This window comes from Lissotriton helveticus, chromosome 11 (assembly GCF_964261635.1).
Source record: "Lissotriton helveticus chromosome 11, aLisHel1.1, whole genome shotgun sequence".
Lineage (NCBI taxonomy): Eukaryota > Metazoa > Chordata > Amphibia > Caudata > Salamandridae > Lissotriton > Lissotriton helveticus.
Window position 1 is genome coordinate 1,182,666,935 of NC_136072.1, and position 13,949 is coordinate 1,182,680,883.

At 49.4% G+C, this 13,949-nt stretch overlaps 1 protein-coding gene across 1 annotated transcript in view; it reads right to left on the minus strand.

The window, feature by feature from the left end:
* The window catches only part of ADGRD1 (adhesion G protein-coupled receptor D1), a 1,126,805-nt gene that overhangs the window by 856,590 nt on the left and 256,266 nt on the right, over positions 1 to 13,949 (minus strand). Inside the window, exon 11 of the mRNA XM_078666340.1 lies at positions 8,302 to 8,406. Within this exon, the coding sequence (XP_078522466.1) occupies positions 8,302 to 8,406 (105 nt within the window). The remainder of the gene's footprint in view (positions 1 to 8,301; positions 8,407 to 13,949) is intronic.

Consider the following 13,949-nt stretch of genomic DNA (forward strand, 5'->3'; position numbering starts at 1 on the left):
ATAAAGAAATATTTCATGGTGCAGGATCCAGCGTGTCCTAGATGCTCGAGGCCGGCTGTGGAACTGGATCATATGCTGTGGGATTGTCCGCAGCTAGGGCTTTATTGGTCTGAGGTGGGGACACTCTTAACGAAGTCACTGATCGGCAGGTGGAGTATGACAAGGCAACTTGTCTGCTGCTTTGGTTTCCTCATACGAAAAGAACAAAAATTACTAGTAAATTAATTGATCTGGGTCTCATCTTAGCACAGAGGGAAATAACCTGGCATTGGAAGTCGAAGACGGGCCCTTCTAGTAGAAGGTGGGCGAGTGAATTGCATAAATGGGCCCGTAGTGAGGGTACCGTCAGGCTCAGACAGGCAGCACGTACAGTGAACGAGAAGAGTCGGAAGATGGCGCAAGCGTGGGAAGAAATAGTGCGTTCGCTGCGCAACTGTTTAGATGCCGGAGAGGACCTCGGAGACCAAGTTGCGAACGGAACTCCAGGTGATGCATTGAGGGATGAGCAGGGATCTTACGGGTGTCTTTAGTTTAAGAGTAGTTGGAGCTGCACTGGGCCTACACCGGAAGTAGTCTGGGGGGAGGGTATGGGTGGGGTAGTAGGGGGGTTTATAGTTGGCACATGAGGGATGGGTAGGTTCAAGGATGCAGATGTGGACATGTGTGCTGTGGTTGCGGTGCCCCCCTTCTTAGGGGTTGGTACACTGCGATCGGCTCTCATGAGATTGTTCTATACGAGGGCAGGTTGACGGGAGTTGACCACTGACTTGTGTTACAATGTTTATATGTAGGTATCACACCCATGATAGGGCTGGGGGGTTTTTGTTGGGATTGGGGGATGGGGAGAAACAGAAAAGCAGATGCTAGATCACCCTGCCGAGTAGATGTCATTGTTTCCTTTTGTATTTTCATGTTTGGCGCTTGCTAGCTACTGCCGCCCGACCTCCGGGATGTGGGCTGAATGGCTGTGTGAGGCTTATTTTAAGGCTAGCACAGGACGTGTATTGGAAATGTGACACACGGAACAACTGATTGTATGCATTTTCTTTATAACTCTGCAATAAAAATAGTTTTTAAAAAAAAACAGAAGCCAACATCAGATACACGAACCCAACACAAGGTGAGGTCAAAGGAACCAAACCAAGGAAAGAGCACTTAGTGAGTTACCAGAACCCAACACCAGATACTCGAACCCAACACAAGGTGAGGTCAAAGGAACCGAACCAAGGAAAGAACAACATACAGTGAGTTACCAGAACCCAACACCAGATACTCAAACCCAGCACAAGGTGAGGTCAAAGGAACCGAACCAAGGAAAGAACAACACACATTGAGTTACCAGAACCCAACACCAGATACTCTAACCCAACACAAGGTGAGGTCAAAGGAACCGAACCAAGGAAAGAACAGCACACAGTGAGTTACCAGAACCCAACACCAGATACTCGAACCCAACACAAGGTGCGGTCAAAGGAACCGAACCAAAGAAAGAGCACTTAGTGAGTTACCAGAAGCCAACATCAGATACTCTAACCCAACACAAGGTGAGGTCAAAGGAACTGTACCAAGGAAAGAACAACACACAGTGAGTTACCAGAAGCCAACATCAGATACTCGAACCCAACACAAGGTGAGGTCAAAGGAACCAAACCAAGGAAAGAGCACTTAGTGAGTTACCAGAACCCAACATCAGATACTCTAACCCAACACAAGGTAAGGTCAAAGGTACTGAACCAAGTAAAGAACAACACACAGTGAGTTACCAGAACCCATCACCAGATACTCTAACCCAACATAAGGTGAGGTCAAAGGTACTGAACCAAGGAAAGAACAACACACAGTGAGTTACCAGAAGCCAACACCAGATACTCGAACCCAACACAAGGTGAGGTCAAAGGTACTGAACCAAGGAAAGAACAACACACAGTGAGTTAGGAGAATCCAACACCAGATACTCTAACCCAACACAAGGTGAGGTCGAAGACCTCTCCTCCTGTGCGTGGTCCCTACCTCACCCCTGACATTTTGTACTTCTCTCCCTTAATCCCATCTTGCCTCTCCCAACAACATGTACTTGACGCTGATTTAATTTGTACCTCATCCCTTACAACCTGTACTTCACACTGACTCCTTTCATGCCTCACCCCTTACAACCTGTACTTTACACTTTACAACCTGTTCTTCACACTGACTCCCTTCACGCCTCACCCCTTACACCTAACCCTGGGTGGAGCGGAGTTTTTTTGCTCGCTCGCATTCACCAACGTCAAGTTGGCGAGCACGAGTGAGGAAAATCCACCTCCCGGCGAGATTTTCCCTCGTTCGCGATCGCCAACATCAAGTTGGTGAGTGCGAGCGTGGAAAAAAAACTCCCGGCGAGATTTCTCAACGCGGGGGTCCAGTTTCTCATTACGGGTGGTCGCGTATGCTCGCGACCGCTCGTGTTGAGAAACTGCCTGTTCGCGTTGCGAAAGCTGCTGCTCGAGTAAAAATCTACTCGAACCGCAGAAAAGGTAAGCTTGCGCTGTGCATGGTCTAAGCATGGGCGGCAAATCCGTTACGCCCGCGGATTTTTCGGATTTTTGGTGAATACGCAATCCGTGTATTTTACGTATTTTCCCAAAAATCCGAAAAAATCCGCGGATGTAACGGGTTCAAAAGTTGAACCCCCACCCACGCATGTAATGGCGCCAGCAAGCTGCCAGCGCCGTTGTAAAATAGTTACAAAGTTAGCTTGCACAGGAACCACTAGATAAAACGAAGCAGGTGCTGCTTTATTTTATCTAAGTGCTTCCTGTGCAAGCTAACTTTGTAACTGTTTTACAACGGCGCTGGCAGCTTGCTGGCGCCATTGTAAATAGTGACCCCTGCGCCCTTCGGCGCGATTGTATAGTAACACACACATGGTCGCTGTAGACAACTCTCTGGCACTTTAGGCAGCTGTAGTGTAGTAAAAGCACTATACATTTACCCAACGAGGAAGCACTTACAGATATCAATAAAGTATGTGCCCTAATTGAAGCTTAAATTCAGTGACTCATTCATCAGCCCAGAAACAATCGTGAGCGTCGTGGAGGCAGGGCAGGTGTGCCTTCTTCCCAAATCTACCGTCGAAAATCAGCTGTGATGCTGGATAGAGGCCTATGCATCCTTGACTTTCACCAGCAAGCAATCCTCGAGCTGTTCCTGTGACCAGGAGCTTCTGTCTCTTGATCTGCTGCTCTGATCGGTCTCTGACCTTTTATACACACGAGAGGCATGTGCACTCGCATGGAAGCCCCGTCCGTTTGGCCATGAGTAGGCACATTGTGTTCGCACGTGTTTCTGCACGTTCGCGAGCGTTTTGTACAATAAAACCCTCGTGAACTTGCAGAAACCCGTGCGAACACGCAAAAAAGAAAAATACGCTAGGATCCGCGGATTTTGCGTATTGTCGCAATCCGCAAATCCGCAGACCCGCGGATTGCCAATCCGCAAAATCCGCCCATGCTTAGCATGGTCCTGTTTGCAATGATTGCACAGTGCTGACAAGCATCCGGCACAGTTCAATCACTGCAAACAGCATTTTTCTACTGTACTCCGCGCTCGTGGAGCTCCGCGTATTGCGACAGAGTTTTTTTTGCACTTCGCATAGCTTTGCATTGTCCAACTCTGCGAACTCCGACCAGGGTTACTTACAACCCGTACATCACGTTGACTCCCTTCATGCCTCACCCCTTACAATCTGTACTTCACACAGACTCCGTTCACGCCTCACCCCTTACAACCTGTACTTAACAACAACTCCCTTCATGCCTCACTCCTTACACCTGAACTAAACACTGAATCCCTTCATACCTCACCCCTTACAACCTGTACTTCACACTGACTCCCTTCACGCCTCACCCCTTACAACCAGTACTTCACACCGACTCCCTTCCATACTCACCCCTTACAACCTGAACTTTACACTGAATCTCTTCATACCTCACCCCTTACAACCTGTACATCACATTGACTCCCTTCCATACTCACCCCTTACAACCAGTACCTCACACTGATTCCCTTCACGCCTCACCCCTTACAACCTGAACTTCACACCGACTCCCTTCCATATTCACCCCTTACAACCTGCGCTTCACACTGACTCCCTTCCTTACTCACCCCTTACAACCTGCGCTTCACACTGACTCCCTTCCATACTCACCGCTTACAACCTGTACTTCACACGACTCCCTTCCATATTCACCCCTTACAACCTGCGCTTCACACTGACTTCATTCCATACTCACCCCTTACAACCTGTACTTCACACTGACTTGCTTCATACCTCACCCCTTACAACCTATACTTCACACTTACTCCCTTCATACCTCACACCTTACAACCAGTACTTCACACCAACTCGCTTCATGCCTCACCCCTTACAACCTGTACTTCACACTGACTCCCTTCATGCCTTGCTTCTTACAACCTGAACTTCACACTGACTCCCTTCATGCCTCACCCCTTACAACCTGAACTTCACACTGACTCCCTTCATGCCTCACCCCTTACAACCTGTTCTTCACACTGACTCCCTTCACGCCTCACCCCTTACACCTAACCCTGGAGGGAGCGGAGTTTTTTTGCTCGCTCGCATTCACCAACGTCAAGTTGGCGAGCACGAGTGAGGAAAATCCACCTCCCGGCGAGATTTTCCCTCGTTCGCGATCGCCAACATCAAGTTGGTGAGTGCGAGCGTGGAAAAAAAACTCCCGGCGAAATTTATCAACGCGTGGGTCCAGTTTCTCATTACGGGTGGTCGCGTATGCTCGCGACCGCTCGTGTTGAGAAACTGCCTGTTCGCGTTGTGAAAGCTGCTGCTCGAGTAAAAATCGACTCGAACCGCAGAAAAGGTAAGCTTGCGCTGTGCATGGTCCTGTTTGCAATGATTGCACAGTGCGGACAAGCATCCGGCACAGTTCAATCACTGCAAACAGCATTTTTCTACTGTACTCCGCGCTCGTGGAGCTCCGCGTATTGCGACAGAGTTTTTTTTGCACTTCGCATAGCTTTGCATTGTCCAACTCTGCGAACTCCGACCAGGGTTACTTACAACCCGTACATCACGTTGACTCCCTTCATGCCTCACCCCTTACAATCTGTACTTCACACTGACTCCGTTCACGCCTCACCCCTTACAACCTGTACTTCACAACAACTCCCTTCAGGCCTCACTCCTTACACCTGAACTAAACACTGAATCCCTTCATACCTCACCCCTTACAACCTGTACTTCACACTGACTCCCTTCACGCCTCACCCCTTACACCCTGTACTTCACACCGACTCCCTTCCATACTCACCCCTTACAACCTGAACTTTACACTGAATCCCTTCATACCTCACCCCTTACAACCTGTACATCACATTGACTCCCTTCCATACTCACCCCTTACAACCAGTACCTCACACTGATTCCCTTCACGCCTCACCCCTTACAACCTGAACTTCACACCGACTCCCTTCCATATTCACCCCTTACAACCTGCGCTTCACACTGACTCCCTTCCTTACTCACCCCTTACAACCTGCGCTTCACACTGACTCCCTTCCATACTCACCGCTTACAACCTGTACTTCACACGACTCCCTTCCATATTCACCCCTTACAACCTGCGCTTCACACTGACTTCATTCCATACTCACCCCTTACAACCTGTACTTCACACTGACTTGCTTCATACCTCACCCCTTACAACTTATACTTCACACTTACTCCCTTCATACCTCACACCTTACAACCAGTACTTCACACCAACTCGCTTCATGCCTCACCCCTTACAACCTGTACTTCACACTGACTCCCTTCATGCCTTGCTTCTTACAACCTGAACTTCACACTGACTCCCTTCATGCCTCACCCCTTACAACCTGTTCTTCACACTGACTCCCTTCACGCCTCACCCCTTACACCTAACCCTGGAGGGAGCGGAGTTTTTTTGCTCGCTCGCATTCACCAACGTCAAGTTGGCGAGCACGAGTGAGGAAAATCCACCTCCCGGCGAGATTTTCCCTCGTTCGCGATCGCCAACATCAAGTTGGTGAGTGCGAGCGTGGAAAAAAAACTCCCGGCGAAATTTATCAACGCGGGGGTCCAGTTTCTCATTACGGGTGGTCGCGTATGCTCGCGACCGCTCGTGTTGAGAAACTGCCTGTTCGCGTTGTGAAAGCTGCTGCTCGAGTAAAAATCGACTCGAACCGCAGAAAAGGTAAGCTTGCGCTGTGCATGGTCCTGTTTGCAATGATTGCACAGTGCGGACAAGCATCCGGCACAGTTCAATCACTGCAAACAGCATTTTTCTACTATACTCCGCGCTCGTGGAGCTCCGCGTATTGCGACAGAGTTTTTTTTGCACTTCGCATAGCTTTGCATTGTCCAACTCTGCGAACTCCGACCAGGGTTACTTACAACCCGTACATCACGTTGACTCCCTTCATGCCTCACCCCTTACAACCTGTACTTCACACTGACTCCGTTCACGCCTCACCCCTTACAACCTGTACTTCACAACAACTCCCTTCATGCCTCACCCCTTACAACCTGTACTTCACACAGACTCGCTTCATGCCTCACCCCTTACAACCTGCACTTCACACTGACTCCCTTCACGCCTCACCCCTTACAACCTGTACTTCACACTGACTCCCTTCACGCCTCACCCCTTACAACCTGTACTTCACACTGACTCCCTTCATGCCTCACCCCTTACAACCTGTACTTCACACAGACTCGCTTCATGCCTCACCCCTTACAACCTGCACTTCACACTGACTCCCTTCATGCCTCACCCCTTACAACCTGTACTTCACACCGACTCCCTTCACGCCTCACCCCTTACAACCTGTACTTCACACTGACTCCCTTCACGCCTCACCCCTTACAACCTGTACTTTACACTGACTCGCTTCACGCCTCACCCCTTACAACCTGTACTTTACACTGACTCGCTTCACGCCTCACCCCTTACAACCTGTACTTCACACTGACTCCCTTCACGCCTCACCCCTTACAACCTGTACTTCACACTGACTCCCTTCACGCCTCACCCCTTACAACCTGTACTTCACACTGACTCCCTTCATATCTCACCCCTTACAACCTGCACTTCACACTGACTCTCTTACATCCTCACCCCTTGAAACATGTACAACACATTAACTCTCTTCGTACCTCACTCCTTAAAACCTGTATTTCACACGTACTCACTTCCTACCTCCCCTGGCTGCCTTCCTACTCTCTACAATCTATAGTCAAGGCCAAACTGGCCATACTGGCCATCCGGCATTTCCCCAGGAAGTTGGAAAGGTGGAGGGGCCAGTTTCGCAGAGGGTTAATGTGCCTGCTGCAAACAACGTTTTCTATGCATATGAAAGAACACTATTTAATGTGCATCGCTGAGTGGGTTACTGCTTTTGTCACTGAGATTCTTTTGTTACTGTGCATTACATAAGTTACAATCGTATTCTAGCACAGCGAGCTATGAGCTGCACGCAAACTGCAAGGTACAGGGTAAAAAGTTATGTTTTTTTTCCAGTCATACATTATCCTGATGTTGCTGAAAAAAAAGGTTTGTTTGGGTAAAAAACAATTCTTATTATTAAAGTCAACCCGAACCACTGTGTTGTGTTTTGAATCCTGAGTTTGTGCTTCTCTTGACCAAGCACTCTCATAAAACCAGTATGGACAGCATGTGAATCCTACACCTTGCAGTCCACTTTGCCTTATGTAACATTTTCTATACACTGATTCACGTATGTATTGTTTATTATCTCTGTATGTGTGCGTCATGTACAGTGCTCCGACACCCTACACTGGTGTCTGCTATAAAACAAATAAAATACATGTGAGAGAGGGGCTATGGAGAGATGAGAGGCGCTGTTGGAGGGTGATAGCGAGGTAATCGTTGAAGAACCCCAATAAAGATTGTCGTATCCTGGTGCATTGTAAGGTCATCATTTACTATGCTTTAAAAGCTAATACAATTGCATATATAATGACAAATGTGTTGTGGAATGCACCATTTTTTCCCAAACCTTCTTGGTGGGAGAACCCCCCCAAACCCCTTGTTTGTCACGGTCAGGCTCGCTCGCTGCACTCACTATGCACTGTACACGGCTGGTCGGACAACATTTGCCACGGCTGCTTTGGGTTCCCAGTCCGGCCCTGCCTGTGGTTCACAATCACTCCCATATTTGGTTTTCCCCACAGGTTCCACAATGCTGTGGGAGCAACAGTTGCGCATTGATACGTTTGCTTGCAGACACGTTTCGACTTACATTTGCGGAAGGCTTCTCCAGGAACAGATATGTAGCTCCGCCCGCGGGACGGAAAGCGGTAGTTGGTCAAATTGGCTGACATCGGAAACTTCATCATGGAGAAGTCTGTGTGACGAGCACAAGAGAGAGAAAAGGGAGAGGTTTAATATAACTCTAGTGAGTAAAACAGTGAATCAATATAAAAACCGTTTTCGTGAACACCTCTAGACTGGTCACGTCGGTGTCAACTGCAAAAGCAGCTCCTCTCGGGTCGGTTTGCGATTTTATTGTATACTGTGCTCTGTTACCTAACGTTATAGCTCACCATGGTACAATATTGAATGCTACAGTTCACAATAATATCCTGCACAGTGCCTCCCTACACCATGCTAACCACATCTACAGTAAAGCGTGCTATGCTACTGAGCACTACTGGGCAGTACCTAATGCTTCGCTTCCCAGCAGTAGAGTACACTCTGATACGCTACTAAATGCTATGGTACACCAATGCTATGCTGCCTAATGCTACAGCACACCAGTGCTACGCTAACCAACGCTACAGAACACCAACTCCATGCTACCTAATGCTACAGCACACCAGTGCTACGCTACCCAACGCTGCAGAACACCTATTCTATGCTACCTAATGCTACACAGTGCTACGCTACCAAATGCTACAGCACACCAATGCTATGCTTCTCAGCGCTACAGCACACCAGTGCTACGCTACCCAATGCTACAGAACACCAATGCTATGCTACCCAACGCTACAGCACACCAGTGCTACGCTACCCAAAGCTGCAGCACACCAATGCTATGCTACCTAATGCTACAGCACACCAGTGCTACGCTACCCAACGGTACAGAACACCAATGCTATGCTTCTCAGTGCTACAGCACACCAATGCTACAGAACACCAGTGCTACACTACCCAACGCTACAGAACACCAATGCTATGCTACCCAACGCTACAGAACAACAGTGCTATGCTACCCAACGCTACAGAACACCAATGCTACGCTACCCAATTCTACAGCACACCAATGCTATGCTTCTCAGCGCTACAGCACACCAATGCTACGCTACCTAATGCTACAGCACACCAGTGCTTCGCTACCTAATACTACATCACACAAATGCTATGCTACCCAACGCTACAGAACATCAGTGCTACGCTACCCAACGCTACAGAACACCAGTGCTAAGCTACCCAACTCTACAGAACACCAATGCTATGCTTCTCAGCGCTACAGCACACCAATGCTACGCTACTCAAAGCTGCAGCACACCAATGCTACGCTACCCAATGCTACAGCACACCAGTGCTACCCTACCCAACGCTTCAGAACACCAGTGCTACACTACCCAACGCTACAGAACACCAGTGCTACCCTACCCAACGCTTCAGAACACCAGTGCTACACTACCCAACGCTACAGAACACCAGTGCTACCCTACCCAATGCTACAGCACACCAGTGCTATGCTACCCGACGCTACAGAACACCAATGCTATGCTTCTCAGCGCTACAGCACACCAATACTACACTACCTAATGCTACAGCACACCAGTGCTACACTACCCAAAGCTACAGCACACCAATGCAACACTACCCAATGCTATAGCACACCAATGCTACTCTTCCTAATGCTACAGCACAACAGTGCTACACTACCTAACGCTACAGCACATCAATGCTATTCTACCCAACCCTACAGCACACCAATGCTACACTACCTAATGCTACAGCACACCAGTGCTATGCTACCCAACGCTACAGCACACCAATGCTACGCTACCAATGCTACAGCACACCAATGCTATGCTTCTCAGCGCTACAGCACACCAATGCTACGCTACCTAATGCTACAGCACACCAGTGCTTCGCTACCCAATGCTACATCACACAGATGCTATGCTACCCAATGCTACAGAACATCAGTGCTACGCTACCCAACGCTACAGAACACCAGTGCTAAGCTACCCAACTCTACAGAACACCAATGCTATGCTTCTCAACGCTACAGCACACCAATGCTACGCTACCCAAAGCTGCAGCACACCAATGCTACGCTACCCAATGCTACAGCACACCAGTGCTACCCTACCCAACGCTTCAGAACACCAGTGCTACGCTACCCAACGCTACAGAATACCAGTGCTACGCTACCCAATGCTACAGCACACCAGTGCTACCCTACCCAATGCTACAGCACAGCAGTGCTACGCTACCCGATGCTACAGAACACCAATGCTATGCTTCTCAGCGCTACAGCACACCAATACTACACTACCTAATGCTACAGCACACCAGTGCTACACTACCCAAAGCTACAGCACACCAATGCAACACTACCCAATGCTACAGCACACCAATGCTACTCTTCCTAATGCTACAGCACACCAGTGCTACACTACCCAACGCTACAGCACATCAATGCTATGCTACCCAACCCTACAGCACACCAATGCTACACTACCTAATGCTACAGCACACCAGTGCTGCGCTACCCCATGCTACAGCACACCACTGCTACTCTACCCAACGCTACAGAACACCAATGCTATGCTACCCAACGCCACAGCACAGCGGTGCTACGCTACCCTACGCTACAGCACAACAATGTTACACTACCTAATGCTACAGCACAACAGTGCTACGCTACCCAACGCTACAGCACACCAATGCTACGCTACCCAATGCTACAGCACACCAGTGCTACGCTGCCCAGCGCTACAGCACACCAATGCTATGCTACTCAGCGCTACAGCACAGCAGTGCTACGCTAACCAATGCTACAGCACACCGATGCTATGCTACTCAGCGCTAGAGTACACTATGCCATTGTACCCAATGCTATAGTACACAGGTCTCTGCTACTCATTCCTATAATATATTAGGCTAAACGACCTAATGTTGTTGTACACTTTGCCACGCTTCTCAGCACAACACACACTGTGCTGTCCAACGCTACCGTACACTATGCTATGCTTTCCATTGATAGAGTATACCATGCCATGCTATGCTAAACTCTGCCATGATGCAGTATATAATAATGGTCATTTAGATCAATATATGAATTGAGAGCCACAAAAACACCCGGCTGCAATAACGATTTTAACCAGGTATCAATTGTGCTTCTGCACCATATTAACACATTGTTGGTAAAAACGCAGAGGGAGATTGTTGTAAATGAAAGATGTCGGGTTCCAAAGTAGATTAGTTAAGTTGGTTTATTAAGATAGATGGTATGGGGGGAGGAGCTTCGCGCGCATCCGTGATGGCCGCGTGAGCACAGGGCTCCCAAGGACCCTCGCTGCCTCCCGCATTTATCCTGGATAATATCCTGATTTGAGGGAAGTTCATTGAAGACACAGCCCGGCTGATGTACTAGCAGGCTTGTGGGTCGGAATCGGACGCAGGGTCCCCAAGTTACGCCATCCTGAAGTTCGCGGCCTTCTCCATGGAATCGCCTGGGCCTTGAGTTGTGGCTCTACCCGGGTCGTAACTCAACAACAACGGCTGGCGGGGATCAGTTCACAGCCTCACTTCACTTTCGGTTTCGTTTCTCCTGCGCACCGTCTCCTTCTGCCGGGTGACGGCTGATCGGGCTGGCCCCTTTGCCAGTTCATTGGGCTTGGAGCTAGCGACAGTTTGGCTGTGGACTCGAATTGACTCAACTTTGCCTTTGGTGTTGTAGTGGGTGAATTCTAAGTAGCCATTTGGACCAGATCCCAAGCCTCCCTTCGGGGCACCTGGCTCACCATGACGGGCAAGCCCGAGGGTGAAAAACGGAAAGTCAAGACCAACTTCCGAGGAGGCTCAACCCAGACGAATGTCATGGACCGCTACACACTTTCTAAAGGATCCCCCGGTGGCACGCCTAAGACCCGGGAGGAGGCTGTCGACGATCCCGCTGTATCGGCGGAATTAACGCTACAGGACGTGATGGGCGCCATTGCTGGTATCAAGTCCTCTATCGGCCAACAATATGAAGCCCTGGCTCTGAAGCTGGACACGGTGGCCATTGATGTCAACCTCATTCGAACCGATTTGGCCAAGACGAACGAGAGGGTGAAGTCACTTGACTTAAAGACATCCAGCCTGTGTCCGACTTGCAAACAGAAGTGCGGAACCTCAGAACTGCCAATGACTTCTTTGCTCGTCGCTTGGAGGATTTTGAGGGCTGTGTACGGCGCAACAACGTGCGTATTATTGGGGTCCCGGAAGACTCTAGTCCACTCTCCACTGATCTTCGAGTGGAGGACCTTATCCTCACTCATCTTGCTCCCAAGGGCCTGAGCAAATTCTTCGCCATTGAACGTGCACATAGGGTGCCGAGGGGGCAGGCGAAGCCTGGTTTTCCCCCCCGTCCGATTATCGCACGGATCTTCAACTTCAGAGATCGCGACGCCATTTTGCAGGCGGCACGGACAGGCGGTCCTACGCAGTTCGAGAACGCTGCTGTGAACTTTTATCCAGACTTTTCTCAATCGGTCCAGAAACAACGAATGGGTTTTCAAGGGGTGAAACGGCGGCTTAGAGACATGGAGTTAAAATACGCGATGTTGTTCCCGGCCCGACTGCGTGTTGAGTATGACAATCGGACATTCTTTTTTGTCCGGCCTGAGGACGCAAGTGATTGGTTGGACACTTTACCGGCTCGCCGTGCTGGCCAGGACCATACTGGTGGTGCTGAGGGGGGCCTAATGGACCAGGAATGACTATGACGTCCGTGTCCGGAATACTATTCCTTATGAACAGCTGAGGCTCACTGACTTCTTTGATCATTCCCTCCGTATCCTGGGAGGTAGCGGCGATGGCGGGACCCTTTCCTCAGACACAGACCCAGGACGGATGACCACATGATAATATTGATCACACACGATGTTGATGGGAATCCAACAACATAGTTAAACAATGCTAACACAGGGTTAACCATTGTCTGTACGACGCCTTAAGTCAGAATCCTATTTTCTGACTTTCCATCAGTATACCATTGTGCTGCTGATGTTTGTAAAAGTAGGTATTCCTGATTAGATTTTCAGATGAGAGACCCATAGGTTTTCTAGGTTGTTTATATTAGGGACCCTTTCCTCCTCTGGGGCTTCTTTGTGTAGACTAGTTGTTTGTTTGTATTTGTTAGGGCGACAGGCACACTGCAAATTGGGGTGGCTCCTGAGTCTGTGCAGGGGTGCAGGGTGGGGGGGAGTTGTGTTGGGAACATTGAGGGGAGGGAGGGAAATGTGTTGGGGTTGTTTGTTTTTTCTTTTTCAAGGCAAAGAACTTTCACTATTTCTGACATTGGTGTGGTGCTCGTTTTGGGATGGGAGTTCATAGTGGACTCGGATGGGGGGGTAGGGGGTTGAAGGTACTGTGCTGGAATGTGAATGGGTTGGGTGATCGGATAAAGAGGGGGGTGGTTGCGCAGCTTTTGCGGCGCCTCTCGCCTGACGTTGTTTTGCTACAAGAGACGCACTTGAGTGGGAATACTTGCCACGCCCTTAATAGACGGGGTTTCCGTCTTGTTGCCCATTCTGGATTTACATCTAGTTCTAGAGGGGTAGGCATATTGCTTAGGACTTCCCTCCCTTTCGAGGTTGATGATGTGGTCCTCGATGCCAGGGGTCGATATGTTGCACTTGTCGGGCGGTGGGAGGGAAAAAC